Below are 27,274 nucleotides of genomic sequence, written 5' to 3'. Positions count from 1 at the left end.
TTAAAGTAGAGGCGTAGGGAATAAAATTCCAGTCCTTATACAAACAGAAGACTTGAGAGAACAATTCATCCAAAGGTTGACAAATGAAATAAAATTTCTGTTCGAAAATGTACTCCAGAAAAAAAAATGAGTAGGTATCAAATTATGGAATATTGATAAATGTCTAGATTTTCACTGCAAGACAAAGCGCATATTCTTGCGCAAAGCGCAAATTTCTGAAAAATATTATTGTTGATAATATACAAAGGAATGAAAAATAATATCTCGTAACATGAATGATTTAAAATTAATTTCATCATCTCTTGAAGGTTCAAGATTTTTTATCTATGGAAGAAAATATTTGTATTATTCAGAGGGTTGAATGTGTTGGAAAGCAATGAATTGCTTTTGAAATTCAGCAATTCGATCATGAACTATTTCTCATATCCATCTAATATAACTTCAAGTACATTGTTCAAAATCGAAAATTTAAAAATCTGAAAAAAAATAAAAGATCATTTCGGAAGTATTCAATTTATTTATCATCTACATCCAACAAGTAAGCTACAAGGTATCAGCACCTTGCAGTCAGTCGTCTATTGAGGTATTGCCTAGCGTGGTAACTCTGGAAAACCCCACTTATTTCGGATCTAGTTACCATCTTAATGTCTTCCAGGGATCTTCGGAATTTTAAGTTCTGGTTTTCTCTCTTGGAGTAGGTCCTCATTGCTCGCTCGGCCCAAGTTTGAGGTAGAGGGGGATCTGCCCTATATCCTTTTGAACGTTTTTCCAAGTAGTCGAGTACATTATCGTAGTAGTTATATTGGTAATCGTATAGATATTTGTATTGTTGGAATTTCGGTCTGAAAAAAACCATAATTGTTATTATACAAGGAATTTCTCCATAAAAAGGGAAAAGGAACAACGTGACATAATTTCAGTGCTTTTCATTAGTTTCATTCATACCATTCTCGATAAGGAAATGAAGAAAGTACTGACGTGAAGTCAGGACCATGAGTTCATTCATACGTCAAGTACTTATGCGTTGAATAGCCCAGAATTACAGAATTCTGATGAAATAATGTGAGATGTTTGGTCAGTATTTATTTAATATTATCATTTCAATAGGTATCTATTATGATTGTTGGTTCTGAATCCGCATAGGATGGATAACCTCCATATCCATATCCTGGAGGGCCATACCCTTGTGAACCATATCCTGGAGAACCATATCTTAGATAGCCAAACTCGGGACCATAATCTGGAGGATACTCTGGACCATAATCTGGAGCATACTCTGGACCATAATCTGGAGGATACTCTGGACCATAATCTGGAGCATATTCTGGATAATCCTTTCGTGTTGATACATGTATCAAAGTGCTATCATCATATGCTGGGAGAAAAGTTCCTGAAATTTTACTGTGAAGACAGCTCCATACAAGAATGATTAAGGTCCTCTGAAATACAAGTATTGAATTGGAGAGACCTAGGAGGGCCAAGATAAGTAGAATCAATTTGTGCTTGTGTAAGTTGAATCGATGCATTCGATATAATTGCCTTTTACAACTAAATTTTAACTATATCGCACAACCTGAGGTTGCTTTCACATTCAGGTGTACCTAGTAAAGGAACCTTTATAATCACTTATGATATCAAAAACATTTGTGGTATCCAATTTCGAAATTTTCGTTTGGAATGTAGACAGTATCGTGTAAATTTCATCTTTTCCAGATATATTGTACCACATTGAACATGCACAAACATGGAATTCTCGGGATATCCATATCTTTTATTTGTTCATTTTTAATAAAGTTTGTTGGTAAAATTGATATCTAATTATCATTCTACATCTTGGTACTTCGAGTCGAATCAAATCATACAAACTAGATGATTGAATTCAATTAAATTGCTTTGGTATTTCTAAACAAAAATCTCATTAAAATAAATCATCGTGTTTGAGAATATCTTACCAAAAATGCTTATTAATTTATCAAATATTTATATTCAGCGCAAGTAAAGGGTTTATTGAGATAGGTGATTCTTTTTTTACAATTTTGTGAAGTTAGAATCATTCATATGTCTTCTTGATAACAATGAAATAATATATGAGGTACTCACGTGTAAAATAAATTTGGACATATTGATTCTGATGGACGCGAAATATTGAATTGGTTGTTTTTCTGGGTTCATTTATAAGATTACCTGTTTATATCGCTTTTCAATCAAAATAATATTGAAAATTGGTCGTAAATCTTAATTGATTTTTTTTATTGAAATAATAATATCGAATGCTTTCAATTCAATGATTGATTAGGCAAAAAAAATTTTAGCTTAGTGGAGAATATCTAATAATATCATACTCTCAATTTTCAGGTTTCAACTAGGCCTAGTACTCCAGAACCTGCTAATATGAGGCCCATTGAAAAGGCCCCAGTCTGATCCACAGATGACTGTGCTAGTATTGAATCCATATGATTTTTAGTTAGTACCAACCTTCAAACGATACGTGTCAAAATTTGACAGCAGTCCGACCATCAGTTTGTGAGATATTGCGTTGTGAGTGTAGCTACTTTTGTTATTTGAAAAAAGATGGAAAAAAAAGAATTTCGTGTGCTGACAAAAAATTGCTTTTTGAAGGGAAAAAATACAGTTGGAGCAAAATCTTGGCTTATGAAGAGTTTCCGGGATCTGCACCAGGAAAATCAACCATCATTGATTGGTATGCTAAGTTTAAAAGTGGTGAAATGAGCACCGAAGACGGCGAACGCAGTAGACGTCCAAAAAGAGGCTGTCACCGACGGAAAATACGAAAAAGTTTACAAAATAATTTTGAATGAGCGTAAAGTGAAGTTGATCGAGATAGCAGACATTGTGAGGATATTATCTGAATGTGTACATTATATCATTCACGAATATTTGTACATGAGAAAGCTGTGTGCAAAATGGGTGCCGCGCGAGCTCACATTCAATCAAAAGCAACAACGTGTTAATGATTCTGAGCAGTGTTTGAAGCTGTTTGAGTGCAATAAACCTAAATTTTTGGTCGATATGTGACAATGAACATGGCTCCATCATTTTACTCCGGAATCCAATCGACAGTCGAGTAGACTGCACTCGATGAACCGAATCCAATGCGAGGAAAATTACTGGGCAATTGCTGGGAGTCTGTATCCGCTGCTCAATCCAAAATGTAATGTTTCTTTAAGAAACAAGATGAAGATAATAAAAATAGTGCTAATGTCAAGCATTAAAAATATGCAGAAGTAACCTGATATAATATGAAAGACAATAACAAAGACCAGTTACAAAGTATACTACATGCAGTAATCAAAACAGCGGTTGTCGCCCCATGGTATATAAGCAAACAACAAATCAGAGAAGAATTGAAAATTGAAACTATTGAGAAAATAGTTAACAAAAAAAGAAAGAAGACAATAGGGGCGCTTAAAGAGCATGAGAATAAGGAATTGAGAAATGTACTACAAATTAAAATGAGAATAACAGATAAGAGGAAATATCTTTTTCAAAGAATAGAAGAAAACAGTGACATGCAGTAGGAAGAAAAGTCTCCCAATTAGACAACAGTAGAAAATCGGAAAAATTAAAGTAGAGGCGTACGGAATAAAATTCCAGTCCTTATACAAACAGAAGACCTGAGAGAACAATTCATCCAAAGGTTAACAAATGAAATAATAAAGTTTCTGTTCAAAAATGTACTCTAGACAAGAAAATAATAAGTAGGTATCAAATTATGGAATATTGATAAATGTCTAGATTTTCACTCTAAGACAAAGCGCATATTCTTGCGCAAAGCGCAAATTTCTGAGAAATATTATTGTTGATAATATACAAAGGAATGAAAAATAATATCTCGTTCCATGAATGATTTCAAATTAACTTCATCATCTCTTGAAGGTTCAAGATTTTTTATCTATGGAAGAAAATGTTTGTATTATTCTGAGGGTTGAATGTGTTGGAAAGCAATGAATTGCTTTTGAAATTCAGCAATTCGATCATGAACTACTTCTCATATCCATCTGATATAATTTCAAGTAAATTGTTCAAAATCAAAAATTTAAAAATCTGAAAAAAAAATAAAAGATCATTTCGGAAGTATTCAATTTATTTATCATCTACATTCAACAAGTAAGCTACAAGGTATCAGCACCTTGCAGTCAGTCGTCTATTGAGGTATTGCCTAGCGTGGTAACTCTGGAAAACCCCACTTATTTCGGATCTAGTTACCATCTTAATGTCTTCCAGGGATCTTCGGAATTTTAAGTTCTGGTTTTCTCTCTTGGAGTAGGTCCTCATTGCTCGCTCAGCCCAAGTTTGAGGTCGAGGTGGATCTGCCCTATATCCTTTTGAACGTTTTTCCAAGTAGTCGAGTACATTATCGTAGTAGCTATATTGGTAATCGTATAGATATTTGTATTGTTGGAACTTCGGTCTGAAAAAAACCATAATTGTTATTATACAAGGAATTTCTCCATAAAAAGGGGAAAGGAACAACGTGACCTAATTTCAGTGCTTTTCATTAGTTTCATTCATACCATTCTAGATAAGGAAATGAAGAAAGTACTGACGTGAAGTCAGGACCATGAGTTCATTCATACGTCAAGTACTTATGCGTTGAATAGCCCAGAATTACAGATAGGTATTCGTACATGTGGTGTCCAAGGGCGCAATTGGAATGAACGATCGCTCAAATGCTCCTGACTTCAGGTCAGTGTTTCTTTCATTTGTTTCGTTATTCTCCTTGAATTTTTTTATAGTTCAGACGACACTATAAAACGAAATTGTACCTAGCTTGAACTTGAAATTATTATTTTTCATGTAGAAATCGGGTGTCCCAAATTCGTTGTCCAGTGAGGTTATCTCAAAATCCCCTTTTTTTGAGAGAATCAATCTCAACGGTTTTCAAGCTATAAGAGAAAATTGGAAAATGGCGTGAAATGAAACTTCTCATAACTTCTTCATTACTGGTGCTATCAACATGAAACAAAAACATTCCATATGCACCTTTTTCAGTAGTAGTGTAATCATTTATTTTTTATTTCAATTATAATACCAATTTGTGTTTTTTTTAATATACCGGGTGGCCTCCCCAGACGAGGATATAATTTTGATGGAATGAAGATATTTTGGAAATCCTTTTTTTTATGTGTAAAGGGTAGTTAGAAGTACAATTTCAAATCATTTTCATATATACAGGGTGTTGGAAAACAAAGATATAGACCAAAGTTGCACTTTTTGCATTGTAACACCCTTATATGATTTCAAAAATAGTATCCCAATCTCAAATAATGATGACTTTCTTGAGATCACTTTATCCTTAGAAGCATCATTTATGAGAATGTTTGATTTTATCCGGTTCAAAATACCATAAAATGTGTAATTTCATTTGGCCCGAAGTACCAAACTTGTTGCTGTATAATGTTGATTGTGGATAATGGAAAATACAATAATGATTTTAACTTGTTTAATTTGACTTGTTAAGTGAGAGAACACATATACATAGAATAGAATTGTACATAATTATAAGAATAACTCTACTGCAGACAATGTTTCTTCGAGTAGACATATTGGCTACTTCTAAGCAGAAAAAAATTCTACTCTGGATTATACAGAGTGATCATAATTAATATTCATATTAACTACAAATAATGGTCAAAAACTCTCTTGTTTCAAATGTTCGCCATTATTGAAGTTAATCTTTAGATATTAATAATGATCACTCTATATAATCTAGAGTTTAATTTATTTTTTTTTTGCATAGAAGTAGCCAATCTGTCTACCCGAGAAAATATTGTTTTTAACTGTGCCATTAATTACCAATTAAAAAAACTCCATATTTTCAATTTTTCGCCATTTTCTCGTGAATGGTGCTTCTAAGAATAATTTGATCTGAAGTACCTCATCATTATTTGAGCTTGCCATTATATTCTCAGATTCATATACTGGGTGTTACAAAGAAAATAGTGTAACTTTGGTGTAAAAAGGGTGAGCATACAAATGTTGAAAACTATAGACCCATTTCACTGTTGTCAATTTCGTGAATTTAAGATCGAGTTATATTTGAAAGAATTAATTCATTCCTGAATAAACTCATTCAATATCCAATTGTCAACACAATTAGACAAGGAAGGTCAACTCAGTCTGCATTAACGGCATTCAGTACTAAGCTTTACGAAAATATTGAAAATAAGGAGAAATTCCTGTCAATTTTTATGGATCTGAGTAAAGCATTTGACCTTGTCTCGCATAATTTTCTACTGGAGAAAATGAACTCGACAAGTCTTAGGGGCCATATTAATGATTTGGTGTGGCGTACCTCAGGGTTCCAAATCAGGGCCATTACTATTTATATTTGTGAACGGTCTTTCTGTTGCTGTTGATGATCCATCTAAGCTGATAATGTTTGCAAATGATAATATACTACTCTATTCGGAAAGCATTGTGGAGTTCCTGTGATAACATGACACAATTCTCTGAATGGTTCATTGACAAAAATTGTTTCTGACTACTGAAAATACATTGTTTATGAGGTTGACTTTGAGAAATACTGAAAACCACAAAAATAAAAGCCTCTTACTATAAGTTGGAAAGAGTTCAATAGAACAAGTTCAATCAGTTAGGTTTTTGGGTGAAATCATTGATTCATTGATTGAATTCAATTGGCAAGATCAAATTCCCTTTTGTCATCTATATGCTTTACTTTGTACAGACTCAATAATGAAATATACAGGGTGTCCCGTAAAGACCACGTCAAACCGAGGGATAATGTAGATCAAAGGATAACCCACCTGCTATGAAAAAAATCCCATTATAAAAGTCTTACCGTTTTCGAAATATTTTTTTTTTTGAAAATAATGAATTTTTGCCCCTTTCAATAGTTATGCCCTTACGGTTGGTACAATTTTACATCTTTCTGGTTAATTTTTTCAGTAAAATATTGCTGAAGAATTATTTCAACGTTTACATTGAAAACATCATCCGAAAATTCTGAAGGAAGGCTTTGAGAAATATTTTTATTGGAAATTTTGGTAGTGGATTATTTTGTTCATGAAGTTTAGCCCATCGTTGTGGAAAAAAAATGTACCTAGCTACTGCTGCACATTACACCAATAAATTGTCTATTTTATAGTGATTTCAAAGAGGTATCACACAAGTCATTTGTTATTCGAAGAAAAAAGATATGGCTGTTTTTATACAAATGGGTACGTTTCTGACAAAATCAAATTTGTCAATTCTGTTAAGAAATCTTCGATGTTGCATTACTTAGTGAACAATGGCAATTGTTTACGTGCGAAAATATTACTCGCATAATTATTCACCTCAACGAAATTCAATTCTGCCGGCAAATTTTGGAAAACATCATGCAGATCCAGTTTTTTTTAATAAGATCATTTGGAGCGACGGGTCTTCCTGTACCAAGGATGGGTACATGAACAAAATAATCCACTACCAAAATTTCCAATAAAAATATTTCTCATAGCCCCCCTTTAAAATTTTCGGAGGATGTTTTTAATGTAAACGTTGAAATCATTCTTCAGCAATATTTTACTGAAAAAATTAACCAGAAAGTTGTATCAACCGTAAGGGCAAAACTATTGAAAGGGGCAAAAATTCATTATTTTCAAAAAAAAAAATATCTCGAAAACGGTGAGACTTTTATGATGGGAATTTTGTCATAGCAGGTGGGTTCTCCTTTGATCTACATTCTCCCTCGGTTTGACGTGGTCTTTACGGGACACCCTGTATATCTTGTACTATTTCAGCTACTTTTTATCTAGGATGAAATATGGAATTATGTTTTGAGGTTGATCGTCATATACTGAAAAAGTTTTGAAACTCCAAAAGACGCCATAAAGGTCAATTTGTGAGGTATCTCATAGAACTGCTTGCAGACTTCTCTTTGTAAAACTTAGGATATTACCCTTGGCCTGTGTATATATCTTTGAAATTGTGAAACTCGTTCAAATTGCACGATTAATTACCAATAATGATGGTTATTAAAATTTATAATGCCTTTCCCTTGGAATTGAAAATGTGCGAAAGTTCAGTAGGTCAGTTGAAAAATTTTTGTTTCTACTCTCTTAGATGCTACTTTCACTTCGGCGATATGCTATAACTTTTATATATATTTTTTTGTACTTATACATGTAATATGTGGTTTTAAGAATAAATATATCATTATTATTGGTACTAGAAGAACGAAGGTAGGTACAGATAATCATTGATACTCTACCGGATATTCACTGTAGATCGTTATTAATCTCAAAACATTCCCCGATCATTCAGATCCTAGATTATATAATAAAGGAAAAGACGAACAAGCATTGCATCCAGCATAAGCGCTCCACCACTAGTGAGCCCTGATTTGTAGTTTTAACCGAAAATGTGGACCTTAAAACGGAAACCTCAATGGTAAGGCGATTTCGAATCGACGGAGATGGGATAAACATGTGTCCGAAAAACTGGAATTGCCAGTATATCGCATTAATGGTGGAACCAAGTGATATTAGAACAAGCCAACAAAAAGAAATGAGCGTTACTGTCGTAGATATACTAAGTGACAAAGAAACTTCAACACCCATCAGAAGGATCTGTTTCAATTTTAATTTTTTTTTGGTGAAACATATATAGAACAGCAATGAGTACATTTGGAGAAAAAATAGTGAAGGTTTTTCACTGTGAACAATTTTTGTTACTCAAATATTGTAGTCGTTTCATGAAAGTTTTTTAAATTTTTCAACAAACCAGCTGTTCGAGGAGATCCAAAGTTGATGTTTAGTTGTTGGTAGAATGCCTAGAGCACGTGTGCGCCAGCTAAGTGAATTTGAAAGAGGTCGAATAATTGGTCTACGGGAGGCGGGGTTGTCATTTCGAGAAATCGCTAACCGTACGAACAGAAATCCAGCTACTTTTATGAGATGTTGTCAAACGTGGTTTGATAATGCCCAAAATCGAAGAAGAGTAGGCACCGGACGTCGAAGGGGAGAAAATGAAGTTCAAGATCGACGTCTGAGATTTATGGCCATTAGAGACCGATTTGCGACAACTCGATCTTTGGCTGATCAGTGGTTAGGAGAACAAGGCCATCCTGTTACTGTCTGAACGGTTTACCGTCAGGTCTTTTGGACTGCAGCATTATCGACCCCATCTTGTGTTACCTCTGACGGTTGAGCATCGCCGGCAACGATTACAGTAGTGCAGAGAACGTCAACATTGGAATGTGGAATGGCATCAGGTCGTCTTCGTCAGGTCGATTCTCCTTGGTTGCACATGATGGCCGAAAAATGCTTAGACGACGTCGTGGAGAATGACGTGAACCTCAGTATGATATTGAGCGTCATGTACACCGGACAGTAGGCGTTATGGTATGGAGTGCTATTGCACATGCAGTTAGGTCACCTCTAGTCTTTATTCGAAGTAACATGACAGCGCTGCGTTACCTTCAAGAAATAGTGCAGCCATATGTTCTCCCTTACTTTAACCGGCTCAAAAATCCAGTATTTCAGCAAGATAATGCCCGACCTCATGTTGCCAGAGTTAGTTTAAACTTTTTCGAAGTGACCCCATGTGAATCTTTTGCCATGGCCGCCCAGATCCCCCGATCTTTCACCCATAGAGCATGTTTGAGACATCATGGGTAGAAGACTCGGAAATTTACCCCAGCCCCAACACAATTTGGCGGTTCTGAGCCATTAAGTACATATAGTTTGGGATAGTATCCCTCGAAAAGAAATAGACGATCTTATTGCATCAATGCCAATATGTGTTGGGAAGTGTATAGATAATCGCGGAGGACAAACACATTATTAACAAATTCATTGAAAAAAATTGTAAACCCTTCGTTTTTTCTCCAAATTTCAATCATTTACTCCTTGCTATACTATCTAGGTTCCACCAAAAAAAATTTTAAATTTAGACAGTTCCTTCTGGGTGTTGCAGTTTCTTTGTCAGTTAGTTTATAATCACTGTTTCTGAAATTCAATTCACTTCCTGATCCTTATCCGAATTTCAATTTCATTTTTAAATTAACTACGAATATGTTGAAATCCTTTTTTTTTTCTGAATTTTTTTCCTATTCTGTTATGTATGTTCTCTTTTCTGAAATTGATACCTTGATTTTCTGAACTACAATTGGAAGGGGTGGGTTGTATGACACCAGTCATCATAATATGGATTCACCTTTAGAGTACGTAAAATTATAACTTGCATCTCTCTCGACAGATAGCGCTTTATTCTACATAGTATCCATTAGATCAAATCCCGTTTTATTTACTTCCAAATCATTTATATTAGAACCGGGTAGCAACCCTTGTTTCTGAGACAAAAGCCACTAGACGTGCCTTATCTACATATGAATTCACCGGTGAATCTGTACTACATACATACGAAAAGCTCTCCAATCTTTCTTCAACTGACTCACAACTTAGAAGAAAGTCCACAGTAGTGGTGAATTCTAAGAATTCACATTTATAAATTACATTGCAGAATCCTCTTTTGAAATTCGAGTTTGCAAGTATCTAGCAAAGTGAGAAATTTTTCCTGAATAAATTAACTTATGTGGTAATTTTGTTCGATTTTTAGCAGCAATTTCCATACAGAAGTTTTGTTATTTGAATATAACTTCATAAATTCCCAATAATTTTTTTTATTCTGAATAACACATGGCTTCTCAATAATGTACAAGAATTCTGAAATTTCTTTTAATTTTTTTCCAAAACTACAATCACAATAAAAACATAAGTAAATAACAGAATAATAATTGAATCTTGTTAAAGGAACAACTGTATTTTAGGAACTTAACTAACTGAACTGTATAATAGTCAGTACTCAATTCCCAAAGTGGAATTATCCATTCCATTCTACTTTTCCATTTTCCTGTTAAATGAAGAACCATTATTTTCCAGTGATGATCCAATTCTTAAAAATTCGTTCATAGCGTAGATGTTATCCTTCTGCTCATGTATTCCTTCGAATGGTAAGAAATGAAGGTTGATCTCCTAGTTCTCTTTTCAATTCTTTTCGCCCTTTCGAGTTTCTCCTCTATCTCTCTCCTATAAGCCTCTAGCTTGTCTATCTTACTGATATAAGTACGTAGTACTCTTTCTGCCCATGTTTGAGGTCTTGGAATTTCTGAACTAAAACCTCGGCCTTTTCTATCCAAATAGTCGATGACGTCATTATAGTAATTATGTCGATAATCATAAAGATATTTGTACTGAAGGAATTTCGGCCTGTAAATAGATATTTTATAATTGTAGATGTGCTCATATGTATGATGTTGAACACAGATTGTTACTATGATGTGGAATTAGGAGACTTGTACACAGTGATTCCTGACGATATGATGGATCTTGCAAATGGGCTTCTTGATTTGATGAATGAGATAATATTGCTACATCTAAAATAATTCCCCATCATCAGATAGATTTAAAGAGATCTCTGAAAAAATTTACGCATATGTTCGTTATGTTTATATCTACACATTTATCCATTCCTTAATCTCATATCTTGGATTTCAAGTCATTCGAAGAAGAAAAATGGCAATCAATATATTTGCTGGATGAAATTTATGTTCCACATCAAATCGAATTTATTATACTCTGACATTATTAGATATTTCAGGTCGTTATGTGTTGGAACCATTAATTTCAGTTGGTAGTCGTGCTATAATCAAACCTGATGTTTAATGGCGATCATTTCAAAAAATCTCTTTCAAATATGAATTGGGTAAAAAACTCCTAATTTTTCCATCGGAAAATATATAGATATTTCAATATTATATTCATAGTACACTTATAAAATAAAACATTTATAAAAGGTTTATGTAAAAAAATCAATTATTTTTTTAATAATTGGCTTCAGTTTTTTGTATCTGGCGGTATGTGAGTCCGATCGGGTTTCACTACATGGCGTTAGAAATATGAGTACTAAAAAAACTTTGCTGACAGTTTTGTGATCAGATGACTCAGTTTAATTCGAGCGCGCGTCAAAAATGGACACTAGAAAAGAAAAAATACGCTATATTTTAAAGTTTTTTGTCGATAAAGCCGAAAATGTAATTCAGGCGGCTGAAAATATAAATAGCATTTATAATCCTGATACAGTAACCGCCAATTACGCGCAACAGGGCCGTCGCTAGCAAAACTGCTGCCCTAGGCAAAGACCCATTTTGCCGCCCTAACACACTATTGGATTTGGGGTGGATGTTGGTTTGGTGAATTTGTTTTCAAAGATTTAATGTGGAAGTGTTAAAAACTCCTCACTTTTCCATGGAAAGTATTTTAGGAACGAAAAAAATGTATTTTAAAAGTAATTATTTTTATGGATTCAAATTTTAATCCAATAGACGATTTAGGATAAGTGGAATGCAATAAACAATAAACGTGCCCAACTGAATTCTAATGATTAAATATATGAATTTAATTCAGGTTTCAGATCCTTCTGCTGAGTTTTGACTACATATAACGCTTGAACATTTTGTTTTTTTCTTTGATATGATTTAATTAAACAACTGGATAATGCCAATAAACAATTATTTTAATTTCGAATGAATGTTACAGATAGATACTCACAATGCAAAGATGTTTAAGATTAGAAAATTTTATAAAGAAATCATTAGTGAAATCCGTTTGAATAAAAAAAAATATTTAATTCGTTCTTCCAATAATTCAGATTTCCCAGAAAAAGTAGATAATGCCGCCCCCCTAGAGTGGGCCCTGCAGTTTCAGGCTCCTAGCTCAGTTTCAATTTCATAAAAAGCTTGAAAATTTGTTTTTTTTTTGGTTAAGATTATCGAGTAAAACAATCGGATGATGCGGATGAACTATTATTTAATTCGAATGCGCCCTCGCCCAACACTAGATAATTTGATATAAAAAATGAAGGATATTATAAAATAATGGAATGTGGTATGAAATAATAAAACTTCTTATATTTCTTAAGAAGGATCAGTTGGAAGTGATGAAATGGAATTTTTTTCTTATATTTTGCATTCCATTCTGAGGAAACAACATTCTGATGAGGGAATTGAAAAGAAAATAATCCAAAACCCCAAGTGGCAATAAAATTCGGCAACATAAAGAGAACGTCGACAAGCCTGATGAGTGCATGTGTTTTTTTTAGCGTCAATAACTAGTATTAAGGAGATCACGCCCTATCTGGATATTTATGAGTATTATGTATAATGCGGCACCTTTGATGGTTTTTGATGTTAATCAAATTTATCGGTATTACTTCCTGTTGTTGCTGACTGAATTAAATCTCATTTGGTACTTTGAATTGCTACAAATGTAATTTTGTTGATCAAGCTTGAAATGCCGCCCTTGAATTTTGCCGCCCTAGGCGACCGCCTACCCTGCCTACCCCCTAGCGACGGCCCTGACGCGCAATTTTGGTTTCGTCGATTCCGTTCCGTTAATTTCGATGTCAAAGATGCACCACGCACTGGAAGGCCAATTGTCGAAAATTTCGATAAAATGATGGACATTGTCTAGTCTGATCGTCATGTAAGCACTGTTTCGATTGCCAAAGAGCTAAAGATTGCGCAAAAAATGTTTGGAACCATTTGCATGAGGCTATCTCAAGAAGAAACTCTTATTTATTCATTAATTTAAATGAATAAATAAATAAGAAACTCGATGTATGGGAACACTCGAGTTAACGAAAAAACCTTATGCACTGAATTTCAATCTGCGAATCGCTTCTGAATCGCAACAAAATCGACCAATTTTTGAAGCAATTGGTGACTGACGATGAAAAGTGGATCATTTACGACAACGTCAAGCGAAAACGGTCGTAGTCAAAACGCGATGAGCCGACAGAAACGGTGGCCAGGCTAGGTTTGACTGCTAGGAAGGTTTTGTTGTGTTTGGTGGGGTTGGCAGGCAATTATTTACTATAAGCTACTCCGCTACGGAACAACTGTTAACACGGAACTGTACTGTCAACAATTTTACCGTTTGATGGAAGCAATCGCACAGAAGCGGCCAGTTTATGCCAATAGGAGAGGAATTGTATTCCGTTAGGATTACACCAGGCCACACACTTCGCCAGAAACTCAGGGAGCTTAGTTGGAAGATTCTTAAGAACCTTCTAGTCCGGACCTTCACCAAGTGAAGAAGTGATAGAGACTACGACAATGACAAAAATGCAGAAATTGGTATACTTATAAGACTCAACAATAACAGTACAGAATTTCCTAGTATTGTTAGGATTTTTGTATGTCCTTGTGTAACTTCAAGGTTCAATCTACTATCAAATGAAATTGTATAGTTCGATTCAGTTGTTTTACCGCCATCAAATTTGAACTGAGGAATAATATTTAACAGTTTCAATGGTTTTAGGTTTCACTAGGGCATATTCAGAACTAAGGCCTCTTCTCCTAATAAATGAACAATTTATCAATGAATTTTTTCATACAGAATTCTAAGAAATTTCATTAATAAATTTTTCATTTATTAATAGGAGAGATCTCAGTTCGGAATATCCTCTAGTGAAACCTTAAGTCCTAGGACCTATATAGTTCTATAGAAACTAAAATTATCAGGGCAGCTTCAAGATTTCGGTTGAGTTCGTTAATGAGCACAACTCCCTTCAAAATCGCATAAGAATTGTAGAAAGGTTTGTAGACACACATATGACCGACAGATAGAAAACCAAAGTTGTTCAGAACGGTCTGAAATGCATTTTTTCAGAGAAAATTTCGAAATAATAGAATACATTTTTTTAATCCCTAAAGAGATAACAAAGAATCTCTGCCTTCGAAAATCGCAAAAAAAATGAAAACAACTTTTCAAGTATCAAAAAAACCATATTTATAATAGTTAAGAATTATTAATCTCCAAAAATTTTCGGAATTTGGATAAAGAGAACGAGAAATTCTGTACAATAATTGTCGTGTATGTAGACTTTGCTAAGTTTGTCACTTCTACAACTAGAGCTATAAATATAATCCCCAGTATAAGATATAGCAAACCAACTAAAAACTAATTTGTGCGACTCGTGTAGAATAATTCATAAAACGAAAAGATTCAATAAGCTCGTGTAATTTTTTACAAAGAACAAAGCCAGGAAATTTTCATTGGCATATGTTCACATCGTGAATAATGAAGTTATTTCTGTGTTAAATGAACGAGCTCGTTAATCTGGATAGAATTATAACGTAGCAATCTGTCGGATTCACAGCAAAACGTGTTCTGCAATGTGGCAGATATATACACTCACAGACCAAATCAAGAACATCCAGTTTCATATTTCACTTATAGGTTCGTTATTTTTTTTTAATTTCAAGTCTTATCGATGACTTCTTAATGTATCACATCTCATCTGTACAGGCCCGGTCTGGCCAGGTCGGCAGGTCGGCGATCGCCGAGGGCCCCCGGCCAAGGGGGCCCCCAGCTGAATAAAACTAAACTAAAAAAAATTTTTGAAAAGACTTTTTTTGGCCAGTTCATTTCATTTAAACGTTAAGGTAGACTTTACCAAAGATATAGGAAGTAGTTATGGACCGATTGGCTATTTTTGTACGGTATATCATTCGATAAAAAGTTTATGAAAGGCTTCTAGAAAATACTGTAGTTGATGACTCGAGTGGACTTGCATTGTAAAGGGTGTTTTTTTTCGAGGTATATAACAAAACTGCCGCATTTGGAGTGAAGCTAATCCTCAAGTGTATGTCGAAACACCGTTACATCCAGAAAAACTGACTGTTTGGTGCGCTTTATGGGCTGGTGGAATCATTGGTCCGTACTTCTTCAAAAACGATGATGGCCAGAACGTTACAGTCAATAGTGATCGGTATAGAGCCATGATTATCAACTTTTTCATTCCTGAATTGAACAACCATGACGTCCAGGAGCTGTGGTTTCAACAAGACGGCGCAACATGTCACACAGCTCGTGCCACAATCGATTTATTGAAAGACACGTTTGGTGACCGCCTAATTTCACGTTTTGGACCTGTGAATTGGCCTCCAAGATCTTGTGATTTAACACCGCTAGACTACTTTCTGTGGGGCTATGTAAAATCTTTGGTCTATGCGGATAAGCCACAAACCCTTGACCATTTGGAAGACAACATTCGCCATTTTATTGCCGATATACGGCCACAATTGTTGGAAAAAGTCATCGAAAATTGGACGTCCAGATTGGACTACATCCGAGACAGCCGTGGCGGTCATATGCCAGAAATCATATTTAAATTGTAATGCCACAAGATTATCTTGCGGATAAATAAAATTCATGTCAATCGAATAATCCATCGTTGTTTTATTGCAATTTAAAGTTCTATAGCTCTAAAAAAACACCCTTTACAAACGTGTAACTTCAGAATTAAAAATTATTCAAGAGCATGTTTTCGCTGCCGGGGGAAGTTCTCGTCTTATTTCCTGTAGGGGGGCCTCCAATCAGCATCTAGCCGAGGGCCTCCAATGGAGCCAGACCGGGCCTGCATCTGTAGTATTCATGGGCGCATGATTTTGAAAGAACGTTCGAATGTTCTTGACACCAAGTCACTACCGACTCTCGTATTCTTTTAGTTTTCGATCTGTTCTTTGGGTGATTAATGAATTACTTTCATTGGATAGATTTTTTTTATTATTATTTCAAAGGAATTCTGTATGTCAAGATATCCAAGTGACAAAAAGTCCATTGAAAACAAATCTGAATTTCGAAATGGTCAATTATTGTCAACTATTGGATATTAATTATTAACAGGTATTGGTTCGTTAGAAGTTGACACGTTTGCTAATTTTGGTGTATTGGTACAATAAACAATCCTTATGATATACCCCCATACGTATTCAAAGGATATACTGAACACTTTTAGAACACCTCAAGAGGATAACTTGAGAAACAAACTGGGGTGTAAGTTATAATAGTAGAAATTTCAGACTATAGACCCATGGCCATTATATTTGAAATATTATATTAATTGACAATCCGTTTGCATCCAACAATACGATTTTATGAAAACAAGAGCCAAGGTGACCAATTTCATGGCTTTTTCACAGTGTTAATGATCTTGTCGATAAGAAAGGTCAAATGGTATACATATACACCGATTTTGCGGAGGCGTTTGATAACCTACTTTTCTCCACAAGCTTGAGAAAATAGGCTTTTCTGGCAGCTTGATGAAGTTTTTAACATCCCACATAAAGGGAAGGAAATAGTATTTGTTATTCAGGGGAGTATCTTTCGACGGCTTTGACACATTGGCGGGTGTACCACACGGGTCGAGCTTGGAATCTCTTTTTTTTGTGTTTACTAAACAACCTATCAAGTGTTGTATCCAATTCACCTTGTTTTTAAAATGTAACAAAAATTCAAAGAAATTAATGATTGCTCACTTCTTCACGAGGGAGCTTTGGCCGGATAAAAAGAAGCTCTTTTTCAACATATCGATGTGATTCCAAGTGACGTTCTAAATTAAGAACTAAAAATTCATGTGAAAAATTATTGGAACAGATACATTAGGATCGTTTAGACAGAACTACAGTGACTTGATAAGACTATCAATTCACTATAGACGGAACTATAGTAACTTAATTAAACATAGTGGCGACAATTCATTCAAATTGAGCCTTAAAAATGGCGAATTGGGACATAAAACCATAAACTATAAAACTTAAGAATAAAATTCACTGAACTGAACAGACACACGTCAAAATCTAAATTATTGGGCCTGATAATATTTGATTGTATATAGAAGAAATTGATTTAACTGAAGAATAATACAGTGACTAAATCAAATGAGCCTTACATTTTAAATAAATCCCAAAAATCAGGTAAATGAAAAATGTGAACAAAAAGCCGTCATATTTAGGCTTAACCAATCAAAAGCGAGACCACGCTTGTCGCCACTGTGCGTAATAAAGTCACAGTAGACGGAACTGGATTACAGAGCCATCTGTGAAATTTCGTGAAAAATTGTTCCTACAAAACTTTCGTATTTTTTGACGTAGAATACGAATCTGCCAAAAAAACAGGGGTTCCCGTTTGGAATTGTAAATTCTGTGCACCAACCCACAGGGGGGAATTAAATTGAAGAGGTTCTGACGTAAGTGGACTTCCCCCTCAAAACCATCAACCTTTTATTCGAAACATTTTTCCCTAAGATGTTTCCTTTTCGGAATTTTTCACTGATTCAACTTAAAATAAGGCCCCCGGTATATTTTTTGCCTTGAAATCCTAGTCTTCAAAGTTCAGAAGTGTGTGGAAAATTTGATTCTTTCTGCCAACACTAAGGCTCACCATTTAGTACCTAACAATACATCAACAAAACTTCGATTCCTTCATCAATCCTCATTTCTGTCAGTTAGTATAAGTAACGTTTTCTAACTGTATAATTGTCTGGCCGCGTCATGAGTACGAAAAGCCGACCGCTGATCATTCTGAAGGGAGATTTTAATGAAAGACGACATAATGGCTTTACGGGTTCAATTTCCAACATAATATCTGATTATGTATTATTTGTCAAATAAATCTTAATTTAGAATGTATCGAAATAGCAAGCCGGTTCAGACTAACATTGTTTTCTGAAGTGATTTATTTTAACTGAATGTTTTAAGGAGCACCAAGGACTAAAAATAGACAGGTCGTTGGGACCTTGGTAGGATTCGATTGTTCCTATGCTGATGTAATTGAATGATGCAGTGATCTGTGTTGGAAAGTGTGATTTATTATCGCTCACCAATGGACAATTACATTTCTGTCAGAGCAAATGAAGGAATGGACACATGCATATTTTCAGTACAATAATTTTCTTTGTCGTACTCATGTCCCGTCAATTTATTGTGTGTCAGAAAAAATTGTTTAATCATTAGATGCTGTTGAACAGATCATGAGATTCAATTTATAGCATAGTAAAAAGGCGTCAATTTATGAATACTAGTGACACTCATTAGGAAAATAATATACACACCGGCAAAATTATAGGGGACTGATAAAATCTCGTTTGTAGTTTATTTGATCTAGAATCCTTCGGCTGATTTTAGCACTAATTTTTTTTGGATTATAGCATGATCCTTTGAGAACATAACTTTTCAGATGCCGTCCTCAGTTACTTCGTTCGTTGTTTTATACTGAGGTGAACAAAAAAGTTAAAAGTACGCTTTTTTTAGGAATGCCCTGTGGAGTTAATCGTTGATAGTCAAGAATTTTTACGAACCCTCAAATATTGCCTCATCTTTTCTGAACATTTTTGCTTTTTATTAATTTGTACATATTGATTTTGGGAGAAATTACAGCACACTATACCTATGATACTATTCTTGAACAAGAAATTAATATTTTGAATCGCGAAGCTCTCCATTGACGTTTTTTCAAAAAGTGATAATTTTCAGGAGATTTCAATTGATGGTAACAGAATTGAGTATGACTCGAATGTTCCTTTATCGAAAGGATTTAATATGCATATCTCACAAGACCATTTGTTATTTTTTTATATCACAAATTATATTTAAAAAAAACGAAAAATATAGATATTTCCATGGCCTTTGAACCATCAATTTTACCTTCCAAACATAAATATTCGAAAAAGCAATAGAAAATGTATATTAGCCACTCATTGGTCAGTATCATTGCACTCTAACATGTTTTTTGAGCGTTCATTCTCTAAACGAATCTGAACTGTATATAGTCGTCATATGTGGTCTCCAAGGGTGCAACTTGTTCTCTTTCTCCGAACTGATCGCTGTCTCATTTCGTCACAATGTCTAGTAATTTTCAAATTTGAGCCGGAAATGGTAACAAACAAAAAAGTCGACTCACTGATGACAAATCCGACAGGCCGTCCGTAAACACGATAACTCTCGAACGGAAAATGTTCGAATCTCTAATGCCAATGTAATTTCATTAACGGTCGAAATCCAATAAGGGATCCCATAAATATAACCTCTCGAAATTTTGCTTACTTGTTACTTTCAAAACTGCATGTTCGATCGACGATAAATTTTACTTATGAATGTAAAATGACAATTTCGAGCTTCGTGCAAAATTTCATGTTAATTGCTCAACCAGGAACCACAGAAAATTCAAGAAGAATATTGAAAAAAATAATCAAAATTTTCCTTTTTCCAAAAAGCGATGTTGATGTGAAATAATAATTCCAATTTCCGTGAAAAATTCCAAGAAGATACATCATAAGGAAGTATTAAAAGAATAATGGAGAAGAAATACCCAATATTTCCGAGATTACATACCTATTTGATCAGGTTGAGATTTTACGTGTAGGTATATGAAAAATAACCACTTCAAGCTTCGTGTAAAATTTCATGTGAATAACGTCATCAGGCCATACAAGATTCAAGAAGAATATTGAAAAAAAACTAATATTCCATAGACAGCACATGGTGAAAATTTTGTGTGTTCATATAAAATAACAATTCCAAATTTTTGTGTTCATTCAGTGTTCGCAGCTAAGTTAATATCTTATTGAAGATTTAATTATCGTATTATACTACTGAAGCGAATTGAAATAACGCCAAAATGTTATGTAGTAAGATGCAATCTAATGAATTTGCCCTTGAATTCAAAGTTTCATAATAGGAACAAAGGGTGAACGAAAGTATAAATAACGAGTGTACCTATCTACTTTTAGAGTAGGTAGTAGAATTTTCTCCAAAGACGTTCATTAATCTGTTAGATCTCTATGTATTTTATTGTTTCAGGAATGGATAAATTTCAGCTGATTTCTCAACCATTGGCAAACGTTTTGAAATTATCAATCATGTTATTATTCAGTTTTTTTTTATTTTACTAATTGATTTCTGCTGATCGTATCTATAATACCTATAAAATTATATATATCTTCCTGGTCTGAATTAGTTTTTGAAATACACTGCGCAAAAGAATTAACGCACATTATGGAAATCTCAAATTTATTCTACAACTGAAGGTGTTCTCAATGATAATTATTTTTATCAGAATTATGCATGCATATGTTATCCACTTTCAACGTTTTTCCCAGCAGGAATAAAAAAAGATGAGATTATCAGATTTTGAATGTATTGGCTCCATTCTGAAATCAGTTGATCTCGATCAATTCTAGTGATCAATAGTTTTCCTTTCGTTTGATTTTCTACACTCGATCGCTATGCAACGCGAAACACGCAATTTGACCCAGGAGGAATGTGCCCAAGTGGTAGTTTTGCGAGAAGAAGGGTGGACATACACAAGAATAGCAGAATGGTTTGGAGTTTCCCATACAAGTGTGTCCAGAATGTTGCAGCGATTCAGGGAGACAGGTATGAATGTCCGAAGACCAGGACAGGGTAGACCACGGGTAACAACTGCCATTCAAGAACGTTACTTGAGAGTTTCTTCGTTGAGACAACAGTTTGCAACCGCTCTCCTCCTTCAAAATCAGCTTGAGCATTCAAAATCTGATAATCTCATCTTTTTTTATTCCTGCTGGGAAAAAACATCTGTATTGAAGAAAAACGTTGAAAGTGGATAATATATGCATGCATAATTCTGATAAAAATAATTATCATTGAGAGCACCTTCGGTTGTAGAATAAATTTGAGATTTCCATAATGTGCGTTAATTCTTTTGCGCAGTGTATATATCCCAAACTTCCATTTTAAACAAGCATGATAAAATCGAATTACTTCAAAGTGACGTGTCATGAAACATTAGAATTACGTGGTATTTTCGACATAATGTCATTTATCAGTTTTTTGCGACAATTTTCTTAGAGAAACAAAAAAGGATGTTAAAACATTTATATTGAAGAAACCTACAAACAGAGGCCCTCCAGGTAGTTTCCCTGTGTATCTAAAAAAATATCTTATTCTATCCTTGGATTTTTTTTAAAGATATTACTATTTAATATTATAACTATAATTTTCTTTTATATATCGCCATGATAAACTGCTGTGTTGAACTTTCCTAATGTTATTATAAAACACTGCAAAGCAAATTTTTAGTATATGGTTTATAATTTCTTCTCCTCGACGTAAAATATGTGGTCAAAAAACATAAATGTAAATGTCAAAAATTGTCAATTAGTAGGAGCCTTTGAACTTTGCGGTGAAAATTATTGTATTCATTATTATCAAAGAAATATAATGTTTGAATATCATGATTATTGATTGAGTTTGTAAGAAATATTTTTTTAATTCTGTTTCCTTAATTTATTGCCTTCAAAATGCATGGATTATGTTCTCGATGCAGGATTAGGTCCATAGCGTTATAGCCAAAAATTTTAGCTTTAAATTTCATTCAGGGGTCTTACAGTTTCCGAAAAAATCTCTAGACAGTGAACGGATGATATTTTTGTATTCTACATATTCCAAAACGTAAACGGTTAAAATTTGATTTCTTAGTCGAACGATTCCATAGCTTTATTATTGGAAATCATTAACCAAAAATATTCCTAGATGCTAACTCAACTGAACTCTTCGGTTTTTCATTTTCTCTTACAGGGAATATTTATAGATTTTTTCAAATTTAGATTCGATTATTTATTGTAATTTATAAACCTACTCCTAATCTTCCCATATTAAGAAGACAATTTATGGTGGTCACTGATCAATCTCATTCCACATTAGGTGAAATGAATGTTAATTTATCTAAGTGTTATTACTCCAATAGCTTTTCCCACTCTCCATTGAGATGTTTCAAATATTTCATAACCTGTTTTTGAGAAATAGATGCATTTTAGTATGTTACTATTCAAGTCGGTTGACTGTAAACATCATAAATGAAATCGATACAGGCACATAAAAAATTAGAATTAATTATTGATGAATACGCTACATAGATAGTTTTTTTAAAGTTGAATTAGTCAAAATCTGAAAAGAATCCTACGGAAAAATATTTTAAATAAAAGGGTGATTGTTTCGAGGGAAAAGTCTACTTGTGCCAGATCCCATTTTGTTTAATTTCTCCTTATAGGGGTACGAGGGTCACCTGGTCCAAATTTCTGGGGACTCAAATTCTACAACAAGCTTCCAGATGAAGTGAAGAGCCTGGGAAAGTTGCAATTTCATAAGCGAGTAAAGAGTTTGTTGCTGCAGAACACTATATATTTTTTACATGAGTTCCTTGACTGATTCGTTAGTACTTGCATTGTTTTAGATTATGTATAGTGCCAAATTTGTGTTTATATTTTTTTTTATCATAGTTAATTATGTATATCGTACCAAATTTGTGTTTGTATTTTTTATCGCAGATTATTGCATTGTAGCGAGAATTTATATATACATATTATATTCATAAGTATTTACATAATTGTAAAAAGTTCTGATTGACATGTCATGTAATTCATTGATGACGTTAATATATATTACTATTACTATTACTATTACTACCTTCGAAATTTCGAATAGAACCCCCGTTTTTTATTGCAGGTTCATATTATTCGGCAAAAAAATCCAAAAGTTTTGTATGCACAATTTTTCACGGGTCGTCACAGATGGCTATGTAATCGAGTTTTAATTTTCCGTTTAAATGACCTCAATGTATTCGTTCCATTAATAATTCACATGAAATTTTAGTCTTAAATTGTCCAACTGTTCGTTGAAACAATAAAAAACATTCTGCTCATAAAGATAGACAGCTTGACGGAGATTTCTACTAGATTCTAAATAATCAATATTTTCAATTGATACGTCCTTATTAATTTCAATTAATGGAAAGTATTATAAGTATTATATAATATATTATAAATTATGTCGCCATTTCCAAACGATCAATGACAGTACATACAAACAGTTCAGCATTCCATATGAAGAAAATTTTTGTATTTTTTGCCGTGGAACATGAATCTGCAATAAAAAAAAAGGAATTTCAATTTGAACTCCAAAATTGTCCCCCACACACCCACAAGGGGGAATTAAATAGAAGTGGACTTCCCTCATAAAATCATTAACCTTTTATTCGAAACATTTTTCCGTGCTTCTTTTTCGGGATTTTTGAAAGATTCATCCTGAAAAAATCACCCGGTATATGATGAATCAATATTGTTGAAGCAAAAAAAATCATATTCTACCTTATCCAATGTTTGAATAGAATAAGCTTGTCAGGATCAAGATATTCATCCTCAGCAGGAGCTTCTTCTTCTGGGGCTTTCTCTTCTTCGCCACCCTCGGCGGCCTCCGCTTGTGCTTGGGCAGCATCTCCAGCAGCTTTTGCACCACCGGCTTTTGGAGCTTTCGCCGCTGGTTCGGGCTCTGGTTCCGGTTCATCATCCATACTTGCGAACCAATCATCGTCGGCCATTTTTCACTACAATGAAGACATGCATTTTTAATCAATTGATAATTTGCTTTAAGGGTTGAAGGCTAAACTCAGTTTCTCACTCAGCGCAGATAAATTTCGATTATGTGCGGAAATCGCTTGATCGCTTCTTTCAATTTATGGAAGATACCTTCGATGGAAATTTTGAAATAAACACACTGATTTTTTTCACGAAAAAATTTATATTTTTCGTTTTTTATTACTTTGGAAATTGAAAGGTTTTTTCAAACGTTTCTCAATCATTTCAATGATGAATTTCAGAATTGGAATTATCTAATTTTCTAAAACACTCCTTTTTTTTCGATGAAAAAATTTTCACAGATTTCTGTGGAAATTAAAAATTTATTTTGATCAAATCAATATGCATTACCATCAAGTAAGGACTGAATCCAGTGAATAAAACACTCCTTCAAGTTAATTGTCATTCATCGCTTTCTTATTCGATAATATTTGTATTTATTGACATTCTGAATTTTCAAAATGAAGTACAGGAGAACAAATAGTTTTTCTTGAAAAACTCTGATTAGATCCTATGTATTTTTTCATCAGAATATAAATATTTCAAAAATTTCGAAATTCAACATTGAAGTAATTGAGATACGATTGAAAAACCTTTCAAATTTCAAAATGATATAAAACAAAACTATAAATTTCCCTGAAAAGAACTAGTGAGTTCATTCTAAACATTCCAAAATTTGAAAGAATCGATCAAACAATTTCCGCATAGAATCTAAATGAATCTGTACAGAAGAACTTAGTGAGGAAAGTATAGTGTTTAACATTACATATAACAATAAGTTTGATTTCTTATACTGGAAAAAGTACCTGTCCGTTCCAATTTTTCAGAAATTTGCCTGAAATCGATGATTTAAAAACTTTAGTTATAACGCGTTTTGTCATATGCTCATTTGAAAGTTGGAAACCAATTTTGAATCTATTTTACAGAACAGATGCAATTCGAAAATGACTTGAAACTGAAGCTGATCAAAACCCAAAATATTTTTACAAAAAAAAAAAAGAGAAAAAATTGACGAGAAATCAGTTTTGTGCGCTAGTTAATTTATGCGCCAATTGTGCTCTTGGTGACTACTTAACTATAATTTTGTATATGTATATGTGTTCCTGATTTTTTTATGGTTTTTACTACGCTATCAACACGAAATTTCAAGATCTTTTTCATATTATGTCACGCTTTGTACAAATAGTTTATCTTTGGACATCAGAGGAGTTAGAAATATAAGACGTCTACGGGCTAAGGATGAGCAGATGGCTATTCTATCTGGTTGATATTTATGTGGATATATATTTGTACTTTTGGGTGTGCGTATATTTTGATTTTTCATACAATTGTGATATTAATTTTTAAGTTATGACATGTTTTGGGTGGTTAGAATATATTTGAGAGTTTGGTATGAGCTTAGTTGTTAAGATAAATTTTTCTATTTTTTTTTTGTCAATTAATCGGGGAGTTAGATTGAACAGTACGCTTGATGCAGTGATGCAGCTTGTGCAGTGTGATGCAGTGTGCTGGATCTTGCTCTTTCAATTATTTCTATAGTTGTAAGAGTTTTGTTATTGTTTTACATGAAATTAATTGAATAAAGACCTTTATTAACATTATTATTATTATTAATTCTGCACAAAGCTTTCAACTGTTATTCTATATACACCTAAACGCAATTTCATTTGGATCAGATTTTTTATTACTGAAATATAGGTTTGTTTTTTGAACTCTGCTCAAATTTTCTAAGGTTTTGAGGATATTATCGAAAGAAAATTCAGCACGTTAGTGAATATGCATTGACTCCTCCAGCTTTAGAAACCAATTCATGAATTTCGATAGCCAAAAAACCAATAAACTAATTTCATTTCTGAAAAACAGTGCTTAGTTGCAAAACATTTTATCGAGAATGAAAAACAGTTCTAAGGCAAAACATTTTCTCGGTATGCTAAACGCAATTTCATTTGTATCAGATTTTTTATTACTGAAATATAGGTTTGTTTTTTAAATTCTGCTCAAATTTTCTAAGGTTTTGAGGATATTATCGAAAAAAAATTCAGCACGTTAGTGAATATGTATTGACTCCTCCAGCTTTAGAAACCAATTCATGAATTTCGATAGCCAAAAAATCAATAAACTAATTTCATTTCTGAAAAACAGTGCTTAGTTGCAAAACATTGTATCAAGATTGAAAAACAGTTCTAAGGCAAAACATTTTCTCGGTATGCTAAACGCAATTTCATTTGTATCAGATTTTTTATTACTGAGATATAGGTTTGTTTTTTAAATTCTGCTCAAATTTTCTAAGGTTTTGAGGATATTATCGAAAGAAAATTCAGCACGTTAGTGAATATGTATTGACTCCTCCAGCTTTAGAAACCAATTCATGAATTTCGATAGCCAAAAAATCAATAAACTAATTTCATTTCTGAAAAACAGTGCTTAGTTGCAAAACATTGTATCAAGATTGAAAAAAAGTTCTAACCCAAAACATTTTCTCGGTATGCTCTTATACTGATACCATTGTCAGTTCCTATCAATTAGTGTAATGAACTGTTTTGTTTAAATCTATTTCCCAGCAGGTTCAACGAAACAGCAAATACAAAACTGAAGCGAGAAAAATATTTCGATGCGATCAATTTGTACTGGCGAAATAAAACGAAAACCAATATCATTCAATACACTCACCTCGATTAATCCAATAAACCAGATCACTAGACCCTTTCAGTATTGTAATTTCAAACGTTGTGACAACGGCACTTTTAAATTAGCCACAATCTATTATCCCTACCTTCTACCCTGATTGTTGCCAATTTTTCAATGTCTTCCATATCATTAGCACGGGAACATACAACCTTTTGATCGGGAGCATTTTCGGGATACCTGATAGCGTATTGTTTATTTACATCAATTACTCGAGCTCATGCATGCACATTACAACGTTTCCTACTGGAGTAACGTGTTACTTTGTCAATGAAACACTGAATTATGTATTTATTAACATAACCATACAAATGTATAGAATTTTCTTTCA

The 27,274-nt window shown here is 33.6% G+C and overlaps 2 protein-coding genes across 4 annotated transcripts; both read right to left on the bottom strand.

The window, feature by feature from the left end:
* Window positions 1-497: 497 nt before the first annotated feature.
* On the bottom strand, window positions 498-27,081 carry LOC123672810 (flightin). Of its 3 annotated transcripts, none has more exons than XM_045607106.1 (3): window positions 26,929-27,081; window positions 23,992-24,227; window positions 498-842 (listed from the first exon to the last, which is right to left on the bottom strand). In XM_045607106.1, the coding sequence occupies exons 2-3, from the start codon at window positions 24,219-24,221 to the stop codon at window positions 554-556; spliced, it is 519 nt and encodes a 172-aa protein (XP_045463062.1). In that variant the 5' UTR covers window positions 24,222-24,227; window positions 26,929-27,081; the 3' UTR covers window positions 498-553. The 3 variants fall into 3 exon arrangements, with proteins under 3 accessions (XP_045463062.1, XP_045463061.1, XP_045463060.1); XM_045607105.1 differs by lacking the exon at window positions 498-842 and adding an exon at window positions 4,088-4,432; XM_045607104.1 differs by lacking the exon at window positions 498-842 and adding an exon at window positions 10,687-11,231.
* Window positions 1,069-2,213, bottom strand: LOC123672811. Its single transcript, XM_045607108.1, has 2 exons — window positions 2,101-2,213; window positions 1,069-1,439 (listed from the first exon to the last, which is right to left on the bottom strand). Exons 1-2 carry the CDS (start codon window positions 2,170-2,172, stop codon window positions 1,101-1,103), a joined length of 411 nt encoding a protein of 136 aa, XP_045463064.1. The 5' UTR covers window positions 2,173-2,213; the 3' UTR covers window positions 1,069-1,100.
* Window positions 27,082-27,274: the final 193 nt, after the last annotated feature.

Source organism: Harmonia axyridis, chromosome 2, assembly GCF_914767665.1.
Source record: "Harmonia axyridis chromosome 2, icHarAxyr1.1, whole genome shotgun sequence".
NCBI classification, from domain to species: Eukaryota; Metazoa; Arthropoda; class Insecta; order Coleoptera; family Coccinellidae; genus Harmonia; species Harmonia axyridis.
The sequence above is the reverse complement of the archived record's forward strand: the minus strand, read 5'-3'. Positions and strand labels throughout refer to the sequence as shown.